General features: G+C 45.4%; 1 protein-coding gene across 2 annotated transcripts in view; it reads left to right on the top strand.

The window, feature by feature from the left end:
• The first annotated feature begins 445 nt into the window (after positions 1-445).
• Positions 446-19,979, top strand: part of MYO1F (myosin IF) — a 171,061-nt gene continuing 151,527 nt past the window's right edge. For both annotated transcript variants that reach the window (XM_073599184.1, XM_073599175.1), the window contains exon 1: positions 446-627. Coding sequence is in view for 1 of the 2 variants with exons in the window: in XM_073599175.1 (XP_073455276.1) it covers positions 625-627 (3 nt within the window). In the remaining variant the exon portion in view is untranslated. The remainder of the gene's footprint in view (positions 628-19,979) is intronic.

Raw genomic sequence — 19,979 nt, 5'->3', positions numbered from 1 at the left:
AGTGGACTAAAATCCCTTCTGAGATGTGTGCAAACCTGATAACCAACTACAAGAAACGTCTTACCTCTGTGCTTGCCAACAAGGGTTTCTCCACCAAGTGCTAAGTAATATTTTTCTTGTGGATCAAATACTTATTTTACTCGCTGAACTGCAACTCAATTTATAACATTTGTATCATGTGTTTTTACTGTTTTTTTGGTTGATATTCTGTCTCTATCCTTTAAAATACACCTATGATAAAAAATGATAGACTCTTAATTTCTTTGTGGGTGGGCAAACTTACAAAATGTGCAGGGAATCAAATAATTATTTTCCCCACTGTATCTGCCAGTGTGGACAGGTTAACGATATACTAAGAGCAACCAGTAACCTAGACTGTTTCCTATTCCTCATTACAAATACCCCACCCCGAACATAATAATCTTTTGAAAAAGCTAAGAATTTGAAAGAAGGAAGTGGCTGACTGACAGTGAAAGGAACTTCTGCAACGACTAGTTTTCAGTAAACGATATACAGAAGCACAAGGGATAATCCATTCAGCAACATGTGGATAACAATGGCATTTTAGGATCAAGGACTTAATCCATCTGCAACAGAATCACGAGAGCAGGGATCCATCAGGCAATGGTAATACAAGCATTATCTACATTATCATAAGAAAGATGCATACCTACAAAATAACAGCAGAAGTCAGCAACTGCTCTGACTGTGTGTAATTCAGAATAGACAACTGCTGTCTAATCACATCAAAGTAGGTTAGAAAGAACAGATTTCTGAACAGACTAGCATCAGATTCTGCAGAAGGTCAGCAAATGATTTAGATCTTTTTAACCTTTTCTTTTGTGCCATAAACAAAATCTAGCCATAAATGGGTAGATGTCCTCCCAGCAGTGAAGGATAGTTGGGCAACTACAGAATATTCCAAGGTCCACTGTGATGCCCCTTACAACACAGCTGACAGTACTTTTGTGGCAGAGTACTTCCTTTGCTCTTTTAGGTCAACAAGCTAAAGAAAAATACATGTTGTTACCTCTTAGATTTGATCCTCACCTGCCCACTGCATGTAACACAGCCATTGTTATAAAAATAAGACGTATTTCAGTTTGACAAAAATCCCACGGATCTAGTAATTGTTTCTTAATTTTTTTGTGGGTATCACACTGGGCATGTACTTTATGAATTGCACATGTATAGCATGTCTATATAGAACTTGGTTTTCATTAGAAAATAAGGAAATTTTTTAGAGGGGTCATATGCCCAGAATGTGCTGGGCATGTACCCTTAAAGGTTGCAGACTTTTTAGCATTTGATAGCTAACTACAGTCAAATGATATTCTGTCATTTTTACAACATATACAGTATCTCACAAAAGTGAGTACTCCCCTCACATTTTTGTAAATATTTTATTCTATCTTTTCATGTGACAACACTGAAGAAATGACACTTTGCTACAATGTAAAGTAGTAAGTGTACAGCTTGTATAACAGTGTAAATTTGCTGTCCCCTCAAAATAACTCAACACACTTTAATTTCTAAACCACTGACAACAAACGTGAGTACACACCTAGGTGAAAATGTCCAAATTGGGCCCAATTAGCCATTTTCCTTCCCTGGAGTCATGTGACTTGTTAGTGTTACAAGGTCTCAGGTGTGAATGGGGAGCAGGCATGGTAAATTTGATGTTATCGCTCTCACTCTCTTACACTGGTTACTGGAAGTTTAACATGGCACCTCAAGGCAAAGAACTCTCTGAGGATCTGAAAAATTTTTTTTGCTCTACATAAAGATGGCCTAGGCTATAAGAAGATTGCCAAGACCCTGAAAATGAGCTGCAGCACGGTGGCCAAGGCCATACAGCAGTTTAACAGGACAGGTTCCATTCAGAACAGGCCTCGCCATGGTCGACCAAAGATGTTGAGCGCACATGCTCAGCGTCATATCCAGAGGTTGTCTTTGGGAAATAGACGTATGAGTGCTGCCAGCATTGCTGCAGGGGTTGAAGGGGTGGGGGGGGTCAGCCTGTCAGTGCTCAGACCATACGCTGCACACTGCATCAAACTGGTCTGCATGGTTGTCATCCCAGAAGGAAGCCTCTTCTAAAGATGATGCACAAGAAAGCACGTAAACAGTTTGCTGAAGACAAGCAGACTAAGGACATGGGTTAATAGAACCAAGTCCTGTGATCTGATGAGACCAAGATAAACTTATCTGGTTCAGATGGTGTCTGTGGCGGCAACCAGGTGAGGAGTACAAAGACAAGTGAGTCTTGCCTACAGTCAAGCAAGGTGATGGGAGTGTCATGGTCTGGGGCTGCATGAGTGCTGCTGGCACTGTGAGGCTACAGTTCATTGAGGAAACCATGAATGCCAACATGTACTGTAAAAATACTGAAGAAGAGCATGATCCCCTCCCTTTGGAAACTGGGCCGCAGGGCAGTATTCCAACATGATAACGACCCCAAACACATATCCAAGATGACCACTGCCTTGCTAAAGAAGCTGAGGGTAAAGGTGATGGACTGGCCAAGCATGTCTCCAGGCCTAAACCCATTTGAGCACCAGTGGGGCATCCTCAAACGGAAAGAGGATGAGCACAAGGACTCTAACATCAACCAGCTCCGTGATGTCGTCATGGAGGAGTGGAAGAGGACTCCAGTGGCAACCTGTGAAGCTCTGATGAACTCCATGCCCAAGAGGTTTAAGGCAATGCTGGAAAATAATGGTGGCCACACAAAATATTGACACTTTGGGCCCAACTTGGACATTTTCACTTAGGGGTGTACTCACTTTTGTTCCCAGTGGTTTAGACATTAATGGCTGTGTGTTGAGTTATTTTGAGGGAACAGCAAATTTACATTGTTATACAAGCTGTACACTCTACTCTACTTTACATTGTAGCAAAGTGTCATTTCTTCAGTGTTGTCACATGAAAAGATAGAATAAAATATTTACAAAAATGTGAGGGGTGTACTCACTTTTGTGAGATACTGTATGTGTAGCTAACAACACAGTTTAGAACGATTCATGAGATACAATAGGGACATATACTTTTTAAACCTAAATCTGTTCAGGTATCATGTCATTGTATAGAAAACTCTTATTTAACCAATGGCTGCAATAAGGAATAAAAGATCTTACAAGTAGGTTACTAAACTAAACAGAAAATGGTTAGGAAGCATTTGTAAAAAGCTATTATTACTTTTTATGGTTTGTCTGATGAGGGGCTTTGAATAGTGTTGAATATAATTTCACTCTAATGCAAATATTATCTTTTGGTATTCCTTGGTGCCTGCATTCATTTTCTGATTTGACACAGAGCAACCCAGAAAGACAAGTCATTCTGAATAAAAAATAACAACCATCCACCCTCCCACCTCTCCATACCCTTTTATCAGTGGTATCATTAACTTATAGTGAGGTGAGGGAGGCTAGATCCATCACAGAAGTTGGTTTCTAACTCCTCACTGGAGCATTCTGTTTTCCAGGGATCTGGGAAACAAATCAGAGTACAAATGCAAGCACCTGACAATATCAAATTTACTATATAAGAGTTGCAGGCTTCCAATAAGCCATATAATTGTGCCAACCCTATGACCCCGAATCTTGGTGTCAGTATATTTCACTCAAATTACTGCATATAAATAGTTGCATTTCAAAATTAATTAAATCTTAATTTGCTCATATATTTCCCCAATGACTTAACTGGGGAACAAGGAAAAAGGGAAGCATGGGCTTCCCCAGGCTGTGCGTTATTGCAAGACATTGCAAGACAGGGTGCTATTCTGCTAAAACCAGCATACTTCCTAAAAAAGGGACAGTTAAGAGCTAAGCTTATGTATCATCTTGTTCTTACTAAGAACAAGAGTCATCTCCTTACAGCAGTGGAGTACTTGGGGGGGGGGGGGGGTACAGGACACACCAGGTGCTGACACTCTGGGGGTGTTGTGGCCAGCCAGTATTTTTGCATGTCTTATAGTGCTGCAGTGTAGTGCCCCATCTGTTTCCCTGACGGCAGCAGTTCAGAGCCAAGGGAAAGCTCCTGTTCTTCTCTGATCATATTAGACAGCCGAGGGGAGGACTTCTCCTCATTCTGACACTGCATTTAGCAAATTGAGGAGAGAGACCTGTGTGGAAGTTGGTTCTGCACCAGTGGGAGGTCTTTACTAAATGGTCTGTGCTGAAGAGTCTGTGTGTGTGTGTGTGTGTGTGTGTGCAGTTGGAAAAGTGAGAGTGTGCAAAAATTCCAGCTCACCGAACTGCTTGGGGAGTCGCATATGCATGTTGAAACCACCTAGCTGATACACAACCTTAACAGTGCATCAGATTGTATGAAAGACTTGTATCTGCCTATGTGTGCCTGGCTAGTTAGACTTTGGGTCTCTCCCTAGTGGAGGCTGGCAGTATTGCAGGCTGTCAGGGCTGTTTTAAAGCCTTGATTACCTTCACAAGGCGAATTCTCTTCTTGCCCCTTCCTCCCTAAACAAGGATCTTACTCAGGTTAGCAGGTCACTGTGGGCGTCATCCCTTTGACAATAAGACATGAAGGTGTATGAGTTATTTTAACTGTGTCATCAACATAATCAGCTTTAATACATACAGTAACTATTTGGTTTAAAGGTTTGCAGTTATTATTACATTAAAAAGGTAACCCATTAAAACTTTTATTTCCCATGAAAGGGTATTTCTTTTCTATTCATTGAAGGGCGAAGATTGGTAGGTCTTGACCACTGGGTTAAAGTGCCACCTGTGGGAGCAGGATGCTAGGAACAACACTAAAAACAGCCTGGGGGGCCCCTACTTATGGCCAATTCCCCATCTGCTGACCCAGCCTCAGTTTTTTGGCTAGTGTCGAGGAGTTAGGACCTTGTCATTCCTTACAGGCGCAATCTGACATTACCCCTAATTCTTAAAAAAGATGGTCTCTGGTAGGGATGAGCCAAATACCCCCCCGGTTCGGTTCGCACCAGAACCTGCGAACGGACCGAAAATTCGTGCAAACTTTAGAACCCCATTGAAGTCTATGGGACTCGAACGTTCAAAATCAAAAGTGCTAATTTTAAAGGCTAATTTGCATGGTATTGTCCTAAAAAGGGTTTGGGGACCCGAGTCCTGCCCCAGGGGACATGTATTAATGCAAAAAAAAGTTTTAAAAACTGAAGTTTTTTCGGGAGCAGTGATTTTAATGATGCTTAAAGTGAAAAAAAAGTGAAATATTCCTTTAAATATCATACCTGGGGGTGTCTATAGTATGCCTGTAAAGTGGCGCGTGTTTCCCGTGCTTAGAACAGTCCCTGCAGAAAATGACATTTTTAAAGGAATAAAAGTCATTTAAAACTGCTTGCGGCTTTAATGTAATGTCAGGTCCCGGCAATATGGATTAAAATCAGTGAGACAAACGGCATGGGAACCCCCCCCCAGTCCATTACCAGGCCCTTTGGGTCTTGTATGGATATTAAGGGGAACCCCGCACCCAAATTAAAAAAAGGAAAGGCGTGGGGCCCCCAGGCCCTATATACTCTGAACAGCAGTATACAGGCGGTGCAAACAAGACAGGGACTGTAGGTTTGTTGTTACGTAGAATCTGTTTGTAATTTTGAACTGGTACATTTTTAAAGTGTAGCTCCAGCCAAAAAATCTATTTTTAAGCTTTTTGGAAAACATAGGGAAGGGTTATCACTCCTGTAACATTTGTTTTGCTGTCTGTGCACGTCTTCAGAAGATTTCACCTCACTTTCTGTCCCAATGACAAATGCTTTTTGAAAATGTAGGGTTTTTAGTGAAACAAGGATTGGTGATAAAGCATCAGTGGAGAGGAGACACGTTTTTCCCATATTAACTCTTACAGGAGAGAATTTCCCTTCCTAGGGGTAGATTTCATCTCACTTCCTGTTGTCTCCTTCCATTTGCAAGTAGGAGTCGTTTGAAAGCAGGGGCCTGCCCTATATACTCTGCTATATACTCTGGTGGGCGCTGGAACGGGCCCTGCTGTGAAATATTAGATCAAGAATTGTAATTACATGCATCTGTTGAACAGGGGCAGAAAAATTGGGCCTTTGGTGGTGGTGGTGCTGGTGCCACAACACTGTAAGTCCTCACAGTTACTCTTGGTGGGCGCAGAAACGGGCCCTGCTGTGAAATATTAGATCAAGAATTGTAATTAAATGTCCCTGTTGAACAGGGGCAGAAAAATTGGGCCTTAGGCACTGGTGCCACAACACTGCAACCCCTCACAGATACTCTATTTGGAGCGCAGGAACGAGCCCTGCTGCAAAGTATTGCATCAAAAATTGTAATTACACGCCCCTGTTAAACAGGGGCTGAAAAATTGGGCCTTAGGCACTGGTGCTGATGCCACAACACTGCAACCCCTCACTGATACTCTAGTTGCAGCGCAGAAATGAGCTCTGCTGCAAAGTATTGCATCAAAAATTGTAATTACACGCCCCTGTTAAACAGGGGCTGAAAAATTGGGCCTTAGGCACTGGGGCACTGGTGCTGGTGCCACAACACTGTAACCCCTCACAGATACTCTAGTTGGAGCGCAGAAACGAGCTCTGCTGCAAAGTATTGCATCAAAAATTTTAATTACACGCCCCTGTTAAACAGGGGCTGAAAAATTGGGCCTTAGGCACTGGTGCTGGTGCCACAACACTGCAACCCCTCACAAATACTCTAGTTGAGCGCAGCAACAAACCCTCCTTGGAAAATATTGCATCAAAAATTGTAATCACACGCCCCTGTTAAACAGGGGCTGAAAAATTGGGCTTTAGCCACTGGTGGCGGCGCCCAGAACCAAAAATATTCTTACAAGCAATCAGCATGATCATTGAGGAGGAAGAGGATAGTCACTCAGCATAACAGGATAGTCACTCAGCATCAGCATAGGCAGTCTTGAAGGGATCTGACATTTCAAAAAAAATGATTCGGTTACATCAGCATCAGGTGCTTGGTAGCTGGTGGTGATCCAAGACTGATTCATTTTTATGAAGGTCAGTCGATTGACCGAGTCAGTGGACAGGCGAACCCTGTGATTGGTTACAAAGCCTCCAGCAGCACTGAATGTGCGTTCCGAAAAAACGCTGGATGCAGGACAGGCCGGTAGCTCAATTGCATACTGTGCAAGCTCTGGCCAGTGATCCATCCTCAAGACCCAGTAACCCAGAGGATTTTCGGGGGAAAGGTGTCCAAGTCAGATCTTGCCCCTAGGTATTCCTGCACCATGTAAAACAGATGCTGGCAATGGTTGCTGGAACCGATCATAACTTGGGGCTGCGGACTAAAAAATTGTCTGAACGCATCGGTCACCTTCTCCACCGCTCCTTCTTTGACTGACCAAAGCCTCAGCAACATGTTGTCCAGGAACAGGAGTTTGTAACCTCCTAGTCTCTGGGAACGCGTTGCACAGACCTTTCTGCAAGGCCTCCCGAAGATGTTTCATCCTCTGCTCCCTCTGCGACGGCAAGATAAGGTCCGCAACCTTACCCTTGTAACGTGGATCAAGGAGGGTTGCCAGCCAGTAACGATCCCTCTCCTTGATACCACGAATACAAGGATCCTTCCGCAGGCTTTGCAGGATCAGGGAGGCCATGCAGCGTAGCTTTGCTGAGGCATTCGATCCGGATTCCTCTGGGTCACTAAGGACGACATGATCCGCAGCCACCTCCTCCCAGCCACATACAAGTCCATGGGTTTCTTGGGACTGTAAATGATCCCTTGAAGACTGCTGCTGATGCTGAGTGCCAGGCTCCACCTCCATGCTGACACAATCCTCCTCCTCCTCCTCATCCTCTTCCTGTGTGATCGGCGGGCACGCAGGAACACTGTCTGGATAAAGGGGGCCTTGAGAGGTAAGGAAGTCCTCCTCTTCCTGCCTCTGTTCTGCTTCAAGTGCCCTGTCCATTATTCTACGCAGCGTGTGCTCCAACAGGTGGACAAGGGGGACAGTGTCACTGATACATGCACTGTCACTGCTCCCCATCCTCGTGGCCTCCTCAAATGGTGACAGGACAGTGCATGGATCCCTGATCATGGCCCACTGGCGTGGGGAAAAAAACAAGCTCCCCTGACCCTGTCCTGGTGCCATAGTCGCACAGGAACTCATTGATGGCCCTCTGCTGCGTGTGCAGCCACTGCAGCATGGCCAACGTTGAGTTCCACGTGGTGGGCATGTCACAGATTAGGTGGTTCTTGGGAAGGTTCAATTTCTTTTGGAGGTCAGCCAGCCAAGCACTGGCATTATATGACCGGCGGAAATGCACACAGACTTTCCTGGTCTGCCTCAGGACATCTTGTAAGCCCGGGTACCTGCCCAAGAACTGCTGCACCACCAAGTTAAGGACGTGAGCCAAACAGGGCACATGGGTCAGTTGCCCCTGTCGGAGGGCGGAGAGGAGGTTGGTGCCATTGTCGCAAACCACCATTCCTGGCTGAAGCTGGCATGGCGTCAACCACCTCTGAGCCTGCCCCTGCAGAGCTGACAGAATCTCTGCCCCACTGTGGCTCTTGTCCCCCAAGCACACCAGCTCAAGCCCCGCATGGCATCTTTTGGCTTGCGTACTTTTGTAGCCCCTGGTTCCGAGGACAAAGCACAGGAAGAGGCCATGGAGGAAGAAGAAGAGGAGGGGGTGGAGGAGAGAGGTGTGTCAGAATCACCAGTAGTAGCATTTTGGAGGCGTGGTGGCAGAACAACCTTCAACACTACTGCACCTTGTCCTGCATCCTTCCCAGCTGCCAGAAGAGTCACCCAATGTGCCGTGAAAGATAGGTAATGTCCCTGTCCATGCCTGCTGGACCATGAGTCAGCGGTAATATGCACCTTACCACTGACCGCCCTGTCCAGCGAGGCCAAGACATTGCCTTCCACATGCCTGTAGAAAGCCGGAATTGCCTTCCATGAGAAAAAGTGGCAATTGGGAACCTGCCACTGAGGAACTGCACATTCCACAAACTCACGGAAGGGGGCAGAGTCTACCAACTGAAAAGGCAGCAGTTGAAGTGCTAGCAATTTAGCCAAGCTAGCATTCAACCGCTGGGCATGTGGATATCTGGGAGCAAACTTCTTTCGGCGGTGCAGCAGCTGGGGCAGAGAAATTTGCCTGGTACAATCTAACGTCGGTGTACCGATAGCAGTTTGCCCGAAAGTACTTGGCTGTGACACACCTAATTCTACACCTTCATTCCTCTCAGTGAAGGTCTCAGAGAGGACTGAAGGTATAGTGGGGTTGGAGATCCCAGCTAATGAGGAGCAAGGAGAGGTCCTCTTTGTTCTTTGGTGTGGGTCTTTTAGGTACGCTTGCCAACGAACTGCATGGCAGGTTAACATATGTCTGGTCAAGCATGTGGTGCCCAAGCGGGTGATGTTTTGGCCACGCGAGATACGCTTGAGATATATATTGCAAATAGCAGAGGTGGGATCTGATGCACTCGTCTCAAAAAAATCCACACCAAAGAACTTTTGGAATAACGCGCAGAGACATCAGCACCCTGCACATGCGGAGCTCTGCGGTGTGATGCAGTCGATGTGCTGCCCTTAACCTGGCCCCTGGAGGGCATCCTGCCTCGTTGGTGATGTGCTTCCTCCTCCTCCCCTCTCCTATAAGGCACCCACGTGGAGTCAGTGACCTCATCATCCCCTCCCTCCTCATCACTGGAGCAAAGCTGGCAGTATGCTGCAGCTGGGGGAACATGACTGCCAGATTGCTGTCCTTCTTGGGCACCCCCTCTGTCTGGGCTCACGTTACTGCCTTCCTCTAGCTAAGTACCATCATCGGAGCCTTCAAAACGCTGGGCATCCTCCTGGAGCATGTACCCAACACTGTGGTCAAACTGTTCGGGGGACTCCTCAGGAAGACATGGTGGGGCTAGGGAAGGAGTGACTGGTGCCACTGAGCCGAGGGAAGAGGCAGCGTTGGCAGCTGCTTTGCCAGACAATGTACCCTGAGCCCGGGTGAGGGAGGATGAGGAGGATGAGGACGGCTTGGTCATCCACTCTACCAAGTCTTCGCCATGTTGGGGCTCAACACGGCCAGCTGCCGAAAAAAAGGACAAGCGTGTCCCACGGCCACGTGCTGATGAGGATGAACCGTGTCCATGACCAGCACTGTTGCCTCTAGACACAGAGCCTGCTTGCCCTCTTTTATTGGTTTGTGACTGTCTGCCTCTCCTTGTTGGCCTTCCAGACATACTAATGGCCTGCACTGCAGTGAGATGTAGCTGCACAAAACTGGGATGTATATATATACTGATTATACAGCAGCTAGCAGAATGCCTGCCTGTGGTATTAATAGGAACAGAAGAAGCACACAAGCACTTGTCTTCAGGTAGCTATAGGTGCAACTGTGCAGGGTACACAGTACACTAACTGTAAATAGTTCAAGAGCCTGCCTGTGCTATTAATAGGATCAGAAGAAGCACACAAGCACTTGTCTTCAGGTAGCTATAGGTGCAACTGTGCAGGATACACAGTACACTAACTGTAAATACTTCAAGAGCCGGCCTGTGCTATTAATAGGATCAGAAGAACACAAGCACTTGTCTTCAGGTAGCTATACTGTAGGTGCAACTGTGCAGGGTACACAGTACACGAACTGTAAATACTGTAAAAACACCTGCCTACCTGTCAGTATATTAGGAAGAGAATAACAGGAACGGATCTAGCTAAACTGAATACAGTGTATATATATATATATATATATATATATATATATATATATATATACAACACCTGGGATGCATATATATATATATATATATATATATATATATATATATATACAACACACTGTAAGTGCAGCTAACTGACTCAACCTGCCTACTCTATCTAACTTAAATCAAATGACACTGTCTCTCTGTCTATCTCTCCGCCGCCGCAACAGACTACACAAGGCCACCACGCAGGCGGCCTTATATAGTGTGGGGCGTGTACTAAACCCCCTGAGCCATAATTGGACAAAGCCACCCTGGCTTTGGCCAATTACGGCTCTCTGTACACACGGCGCTGTGATTGGCCAAGCATGCGGGTCATAGTGCATGCTTGGCCAATCATCAGCTAGCAATGCACTGCGATGCCGCAGTGAATTATGGGCTGTGACGCGCCACTCAAATTTGGCGCGAACGGCCCATATCGTTCGCAATTCGACGAACGGTCGAACAGTCGATGTTCGACTCGAACACGGGTTCGACTCGAACTCGAAGCTCATCCCTAGTCTCTGGTAATCCAACTAAAAAGGGTCTAATAGGAGATTTATACTCTGCTCTTTTTCTGGTTACAGCTAAGGTGTGGAGATGTTAGGGGACGAGATCTTGGACTTATTGATAAGGATCAGTGTATTGATACCTTGGAAATTGTCCCTAAGGCCTTATCCCCTTCTAAAAAGCTTACACAGTTATTTATAATTTATAGGGCTTACCATACCCACAAATATTACACTTCAGGGGTCTGACAGTCTTCTTGTTGTCCTAGGTGCTCTGGTGAAACTGGTACCCTAATTCATATGCTATAAAGACGCCCTAAGTTATTTCAGTACTGTGAGCACTGTGCTCTCTTCAGTTACTTTTAGGTCCTAATGGCCTAGTATCCTCAACCTCCCTTTTGTTGCTTGATTTTTTTTTTATGACTTAATTGCACAGAAATAATTGTTACCTACCCCTCATTTTTTATTATGAAATAGAAAGATACAGTAGACAACTAAGGGAAAGAATGACATAAGGGGTTGTCCCAAAAAACTTTAAAAATGTTGGTCTCTGTGGCTGTCTTCATGTGGCCTAGCTCTTACCATGCAGTTTCTCAACACTACAGGTTCAGCTGCAACACCTGTCTCCCACTTGCAGAGTAGACTGCAGAGGAGCACATATGAGCAGTCGTCCCTGACCACACAGTCACAGTGAGTGCCCCTTGTGACAAACAGTCCCTGTCACTTGTGGATAGAGTGCATTTGCTGCATAGGACTTTGCCATTCAATTAGTAGCAGTGAAAGGTCTTTAGCAGGATGCAGGGGGTTAAGCACTCACAACACCTTGTTTCCAACCTGGGGTATAATAGCTGTCACTCTTATGCTCCTTTCACGTGAAGCTGAGTGCACTCCAATCAGAAGGAGCTCCGTGATCAGATCCCCTGCTGATCGGAGCCAAATGGGATGGATGTCACATCTGTGCCAGTTCAGCTGTGCCTGGCAGACAGAGGCAGACACCTGTGAGTTCTTTGGGTGACTGGGTGTAAACTGGCTCCGCTGTCCATTTACATTACTCTACCGGTCTGCAAAAACGGAAAAAAATATAGTCCTTTTCTGTAGTTTTTTTTTTCCTGGACCTGGACAGACCAGGACGTAGGCAGGAATAAATGGACACAAGCCCTACATCTGCCTCTCCATTGTTCTTTATGAACCTTCCGAACAGGTCTGCCATAAAAAACGGACAGGTGAACCTGATCGCAATGCCCGTGTGAAAAGGGACTTAAAGGTCCTGGTTTTGACAAGAGAACATTATCCAGGCGATACCCCCCCCCCCCCAAATGGTATCCCAGATAGCAAGCAATTGTGCTGCAAGTTTGAAAATTACTTGCTAAGCTTTTGCTAGACCTGCCAGGCTTCACAAGTGTGTTGCCCAATTGCAGCAAGTCCACATTGCATGACTCCAGATCAACTTTCTTTGCAAACTTTCTGCAAGTCTGCTGAAAGTTCTGGTTTAGTCATGTTGTGCAATAGTCATCCCACCACAGGGGTCACTGTGGCTGAATTTTCATGCTGTAGACTTGCAGAGCTCTTGCAGTAGACTCATCACTGCAACTTTGCTCTTGCTACATATTAGAAAAGTGTCAACTAGAACTCTAGTGCTCTACAAGTGTACAACTTGCCAGTGAAAATGTGCAGCAAGTTAACAAGCTTACAATTCAACACTGCCACAAATTTGTGTCAAGTTATCATTGCACTCTGGGATGCAATCCATGTTGTCAGTGTATGGGGGATGTGTGGGCTTACTGTGGAAGGAGGTATGCTTGCCCCAGTCACCTTGTACCTGCCATTATGATCCTAGGTGGACTTGTTGCAGCTAGCCCAGTTTAGGTCACTCATTTTACTAGGGGACACAGCCTTGTGGCCTACTAACAACCTGAGCCATCATGTATCTGTGGGCATGTATGCCCTTACTAGTTGCCACTTCCGACCACACCTGCTGTGAGAGCCAGGCACAGTGCTTTGTGCTGATCCAAATCATTTGGTGGAGGGGGGATTATGGTGTGGGGTTGTTTTTCAGGGGTTGGGCTTGGCCCCTTAGTTCCAGTGATGGAAAATCTTAAGGCGTCAGCATACCAAGACATTTTGGGCAATTTTATGCTCCCAACTTTGTGGGAACAGTTTGGGGATGGCCCTTTCCTGTTCCAACATGACTGCGCACCATGCACAAAGCAAGGACCAGACATGGATGAGCGAGTTTAGGGTGGAGGAACTTGACTGGCCTGCACAGAGTTCTGACCTCAACCCGATAAATATCTTTTGGATGAATTAGAGCGAGAGACTGTGAGCCAGGGCTTCTCGTCCAACATCAGTACCTGACCTCACAAATGCACTTCTGGAAGAATGGTCAAACATTCCCTTGTGGACAGCCTTCCCAGAAGAGATGAAGCTGTTATAGCTGCAAAGCTGCAAATGGTGGATCGATGCACTAAGACTGGGATGCCATTAAAGTTTGTGTGCATGTAAAGGCAGGTGTCCCAATACTTTTGACAATATAGTGTATGTGCCATACCTGTGGAAGTCTCCAGTGAACACAGGAGGATACTCACTTGGTGCCATTTAGGGAATACTTTGCAATGAATTCATGCAAAACGTTCTCTGATTGTATGAGGAGGAGAGGCAGGGCAGTGACGTCATAATCACCATCTTGTTCAATCAGAGAACATTTTGAGTCCATAGAGAAAATGCACAGTGTTCTCTGAATGGAGCCTGTGCTGAGTGACTGACCTCCTGTGTTCCCCAAGCAGCAGGGCAGCTGTTTGGTATGAGACCAGGAAGGTGGGCAATCACTGTACTAGCAGTACCTACATTGGTGATTTCCAGTTTCACGGCATCCCACAGGTATGTCACAAACATACTTACACTGGTGCAAGTAGGACTAATGTAACTATATAACTATAACTGAAAAGATAACAATAGAAATGATCATCCCAGCATTAACAGCGCTAGCAAAATAACTAGGAGTATTTAGTGCAATGCATGACATTTAAAGGACAATCAAAACTCACACACAAACATCAATCCATATGTGACAAAGTCCAAAAAAAGTCCACAGCGCAGTATGTTGAACAGGCCAGTGACTCTGCTCCTCCTGATGATCCATCCTATCAATACTGTGCCTGTCACAGCAGCCCAGCCCATACTCCAACCGTACACACAACACTGTGAAGGGGCTTTCTATGTGTTTAATTGGTGAGTGTGTCTGACCCCCCCCCCCCCCCCTTGTTAATTGCAGATGGCCCTCCCTCTTCTCTGCATCTCTAATTGAGGGCTAAGGCTACATTCACACTGGCAGTTAGAGCCGGTGTGCATTGTAGCAGCAGGTCCTCCTGCGCCTGTTCACTATAATGATTGCTGCTGGATGCACTTTTGTCTGTGTCCAGCAGCAATCGCCACAGGTAATCACTGGCTGTGCAGTGAATAGGTTCAGCCGCCGGCGATCTGTCATTATAGTGAACAGGCCGCACCTGTCTGCTGCATTGTAAAATGTCTGGGACACTCAGGAAACAATTGTGTCCTATGTGTCCCATTCACACTGCAACTCATCATATGGCTGCGTTTTAGAGACATCTGCATTTTATCGCAGCGCACGGTGATGAATTGCACGGCAATAGGGTTGCCACATCATCCCTTTAATCCAGGACACACATTAAGGTGGCAATTAAACTCACTTGGTGCCTTATCTGCATTAAATCAGCCTCAGAACCTGTGTAATTAATGTGTGTCCTGGATTAAAGGGATGATGTGGCAATCCTACACGGCAATGCAGTATGTCTCACTACTGTACATCACTATGAATGAAGTGTACATTTTTTACACCTTAAATAAAGTTCATACAAAAAAAAAAGGGAGCCATGTGATGCACTGAATCGCACACCACAGTGCCCCCACCTCAGCCGGCAATGTAGAGCTGACGGTGCTGTGAATCGTTCAGCAGCTCTGCATTATGTGTACAGCCTGAAAAAGGCTGCCACTCCTCTGAAAAACAATCCACACATGGATTTCTTTTTAGAGCCATTTGTCAGGCAGTGAGGAAGCAATGTAACTCATAAAATGCTGCATCACCCCACTACAACCATGCCCATTGCAAGCTGTTGCGGGGAAGTTGCAGCACAGACCTATCAAATCTAATAAACTAATAATCTAATAACAAATCTAATGGGTCTGTCAACTATTTATACTTCTTGAGAGTAGGGTGTGAAAATTGGGGCAGGCTTGTAGGGGCCCCAGTGCATTACTTTGCCCAGGGGCCCATAATGCTATTAAGATGGTCCTGGTTCTCGGTGGGTCTGGTTTGGTCTTCCAAATGGAGAGTAGGAAGTGTCGAATGTCTAAATCTCTCTGTGGGGCATATTAAATTTAGTAACACGGTAGCTTACCGATAAGGGACCCATGGAGGAGAGAAAGTGGCGAATCCTAAACAAACCTTTGTTTAACCACCACTGGAACGCTTTAATGTCTAGGTCTGGAGGAAACTGGGGATTATTAAAAATTTGATTTAAAGGGTGAAAGTCTGATATTAGTGATAGGTGTTTATAGAGGGTATCACATAAGGCTATAGAATGTAAGAGTGTTGTAGATAAAGTGTTGGAGCTAAAATCGGGGGGTCTACTCTTAGGAGGACTCCAAAGTAAGAAATCTATGGTGTGCTGAGGGACTGATTTTCGTTCCATGTGAACCCAACCAGGTTTAGTACCTCATGAATAAACAACAGAAATTTGTGCCAATTTTGTGATCAGATAATATTTCCATAGGTTAGGGAGAGCTAGGCCACCCTGAGATCTCAATTTAAAAAGCATACTTTTAGGACATCAAAGTCCTTTGTTACCCCAAATAAGGCGTATTATTTTGGATTGGAAACTCTTCAGATGGGATTTTAGAATCGGTATGGGTAATGAATGGAAAAGGTAGTGTAGAAGGGACATTATAATGGAGTTAACCCTACCCAGCCAGGATAGATCACATCGAGCCCACTGTACCAGTTCCTTAGCTAATTTTTTGTAAAGCGGAAGAAAATTAGCTTTATAAAATTACTAGCAGCTAGATTTATACTCAAGTAAGGGATAGAGGTGGAGCACCAGGCAAAAGAGAAGTGAGTTTTTTTTCAGCCGCTCAGCCAGGGAAGGTGGATTGGTAATATGTAATGCTATAGATTTAGACCTTATGTTTACCTGTAGTCCCGAAACCCTCCCAAAGTCATGTAAAAGTTTGAAAATGTTATGAGTAGAGATAAGAAGGGAAGTGGCAAAAAGGAGTAGGTTGTCAGTGTAAAGGGCACACTTGTAAGCTTGAGGGCAACATTGCACCCCCCCATGGATATCAGGATGATTCCTGATTGCTATGGCCAGTATCTCTATTGCAACAGTAAAGATTAGGGGGAGAGGGAACATCCCTGTCTTGTTCCTTTAAGAGATGGGAAAAGGGTTTGTATAATGACCTTGTAACCTCACCTGTGCACTCGGGTTAAAATATAGCATGTAAAATCCCCAGAAAATGAGGGCCCGACCCTCATCTCTCCAAAACCTCAAAAAGATAAGGCCAGGCCACCATGTCAAAAGCTTTCTGTAAAGCTATAGATAATAGGAAAGTTAAAAAGTTTAGGAAAGGAGAAAGAACGCAGTTTGGGAGTCAACCTAGCCGCCAGCCTGGGATCTATCTTATCCCTGTGAATGTAAAGTGTGCACTGGTTCAACGGAGGCTCTTTTCGGCTTCAGTAGTTGAAGCCAAATTCAACAACAGGCGAGCCGATTCTAGTTGTGTACAAGAATCTGTCATGGGATTCCCTCTACGACTTTTGGAAAGCTTTTGGAATTCATGTTCGAGTTTGGCTATCTCTGCCCATCGTTACCTTTTGAGTTAAGAAGAGATCTGAATAAACTTTCCCCTGATCACCACTTTGTGAGCTGCCCAAAGCGTTTCTGGGGAGACTTCCCCATTGTCATTCACCCTAAAAAATACCTGGAGTTCCTTTTCTAATACAGTACACTGTACTGGGTCACAAATCAGAGCCTCATTAATGCGCAGGGAAAAGGTCCTCCCGACTGCATGGTCAGACAGTGAGGAGTCTCTGATAAGAGACTTTAAAATAAAAGGAATAGGAGGATGTGAAAATGTGATCATTTGGCATGGGTCTGGTGTGGGGCAGAGAAGTAAGTGTAGTCTTTAGAGATCGGGTTAAACTCCCTCTATACATCTACCAGACCATGAGAAGTTTAGCAATATGCAAGCTTTGCTTGAGTGGACGTAGGAGACAATATTTTCCTACCTTAGATGAATCCAGTAAATGGTCCAGAGCCACATTCGAGTCCCTCCCCCAAAGCAACTGTGCCCACCATGTGAGAGGATAGGAACTTCAACATAGATGTGAAAAAATTTGCTGGTCCGTGATTTGGGGTGTAATAAGAGACAAAAGTAAAAGGAGACCCATCGACCTTACCAGATAGGAGTATAAATCTACCTTCTGTGTCTTTAATTTCCTTTGAAGGGGAAACAGTAATCTGTTTAGAGAAAAATTTTGACGGATAAAGGAAGGGTTATACTGTTTGGAAAAGTGTGTCTCTTGCAAAAGAATCACATGAATCTTTTGAGAGTGATAGTGCTGATCAGAATAGGGGTCAAACGCACTGCACAACAGAAACTTACCCCCAACAGGTTAGGTGTACCTGGGTGAAACAGGAGCTGGTGGAGTGAGGAGCCATGGACCAGGAACTGCGTACTTGAAAAGAGCCCTCGGTAACTGAAAAAGAAAGAAGGGAAGACGTAGGCAAGATGGGAGTAGGGAGATAAAGAGACATTGGATAATCTCTGCATAAACCCCCCAACCCAGTGAAGAAGGAACAGACCAGCCAGTTCCCAATATGGTGAACATCCACAAAAATGCACAAAATCCACAAAAATGTCCACCGTAGCGGTGGACATAAATCTGCCTTGATATTAGGAAACATCCACAATGTAGAAGTAAATGGAGGAGCAGGGCAACCGCACCAGCCTAAAAACCACCTTTTTTGCATGTCCCTGGGGAGGAATTCCCCAATGAGGGAAGGCGGCACAAGTCCCAACTGACACCCCCAGATGAGACAAAAACATTTTTTTAGCAGTACAATAGAACTTGCCATGAGAGAACCACAGAGGAGGGCTCCCAAGACAAGTTCTATCCGTATCAAAAAACAGGAGGATCAACGGGGCACTCCCCAAAGGCTAAACCAAGACAGAAATTAGGTAGCCTTGGCGATGAATTTAGAACTCAAGGAGGACGGGTGTCCCGGAACCTCTTAGGTTGTTGTTTCTGCCAAACAAGTGGACTCGGTGGGGAGGGATATTTAGAGGAGCCAGAATTTTTATGAAACAAGGCTGATGTTGGATCTTGAAAAATAAGACCTAGTTAGAGTAACAGGCGCTCCCCATCTTGAAATGATAAAAATCTGTGGGTTTTGTTCTGAAACAGAAAGCTCATTATGTCCATAGATAGCCCATCCGGGCAAGGTGGTTTTATAGCTCTATGGGCTCTGTTAAACTCTACGCGATGTTCCGGAATGTCTGGCATGAGGTCTTTCATAAAGGAACTGACCACTTTGTGCACATCCATGATTAACTGAGGAAGGTCCCTAACAAGGCTGATGTTGGGGGCTCGTTACTGTCACAGTTGGATCTTGAAAAATCAGACCCAGTTAGAGTAACAGGCGCTCCCCATCTTGAAATGATAAAAATCTGTGTGTTTTGTTCTGAAGCAGAAACCTCATTATGTCCATAGATAGCCTATCCGGGCAAAGTGGTTTTATAGCTCTATGGGCTCTGTTAAACTCTGTTCCGAAATGTCTGGCATGAGGTCTTTGATAAAGGAACTGATCACTTTGTGCACATCCATGATTAATTGTGGAAGGTCCCTAATTCGAAAATTGTATCGTCCAGATCTGTTTTCTAGATCATCAAGTTTGGCGAGGGTAGTTTTCAGTTGATCCTGCAAGGCTTGTATGCGAGCAGTGTTCTGATTGGCCCTAGCTACCGTATGATCCACTTTTTGTTCTATAGCTTCGATCATGGTTCCCAGGTTCTGTAGGTCAGCATGAATAGTAGAAGTAATTTGAGTGGCAGTTTGTGCCAGCCCCCTGGATAACATCTTGGAAAATGTGGCCATCATGGATGAAAAGTCCATGGGAGTTGCTGGGGGATCTGAGCATGTATGCTCGACATGAAGGAGCTTGCATCTAGGTCACCCAAAGGTGAAAGCAACAGCAGGGGATGGTACAGTTGAAACATGGCTACTCACTGCGGGGCACCCTGGAGCAGGAGCTGCTGGTGCAGAAGAGTCCATGTCCACCTCTGTGTCTTCTCCCCCTGTGTCTTCCACATACTGTTTAGTGGGTGCCATCTTGAGTTCCTCTGGGGCTGGGGAACCGGAGCCAAGCTAGAGGGATAAATCCCTCCGGGCAGTACCACCCGGTATGGGAGCGATCCAGGGCCTCCCCACTGTCATTAGCGAGCGATTAAGTGAGTCAGGTTGCAGCATTGGGTAGGAGACGACCGGCGTGGGACAGAGCTCCGAGACTACCCCGCCACCCTCGAAGCCACCTTTTGTTATTCTGAAGAAATCCCTGTATGTTTGTCTGTGTCCACGAGGAAAATTACTCTAATGGGAGTGGTTTCATAATTATCAATCAGCTGCTGCATCTGCAGGGCACTAATGAGAAATATGCAGGATCTGCATCCCTTTAGATTTGATTTCTTATTGGGAGTATCTCACCAAAAATGAAAT

Source organism: Aquarana catesbeiana, linkage group LG01 (assembly GCF_042186555.1).
Source record: "Aquarana catesbeiana isolate 2022-GZ linkage group LG01, ASM4218655v1, whole genome shotgun sequence".
Taxonomy (NCBI): Eukaryota; Metazoa; Chordata; class Amphibia; order Anura; family Ranidae; genus Aquarana; species Aquarana catesbeiana.
Note: the sequence above shows the minus strand (reverse complement) of the source record. Positions and strands in the feature narration are given on the sequence as shown.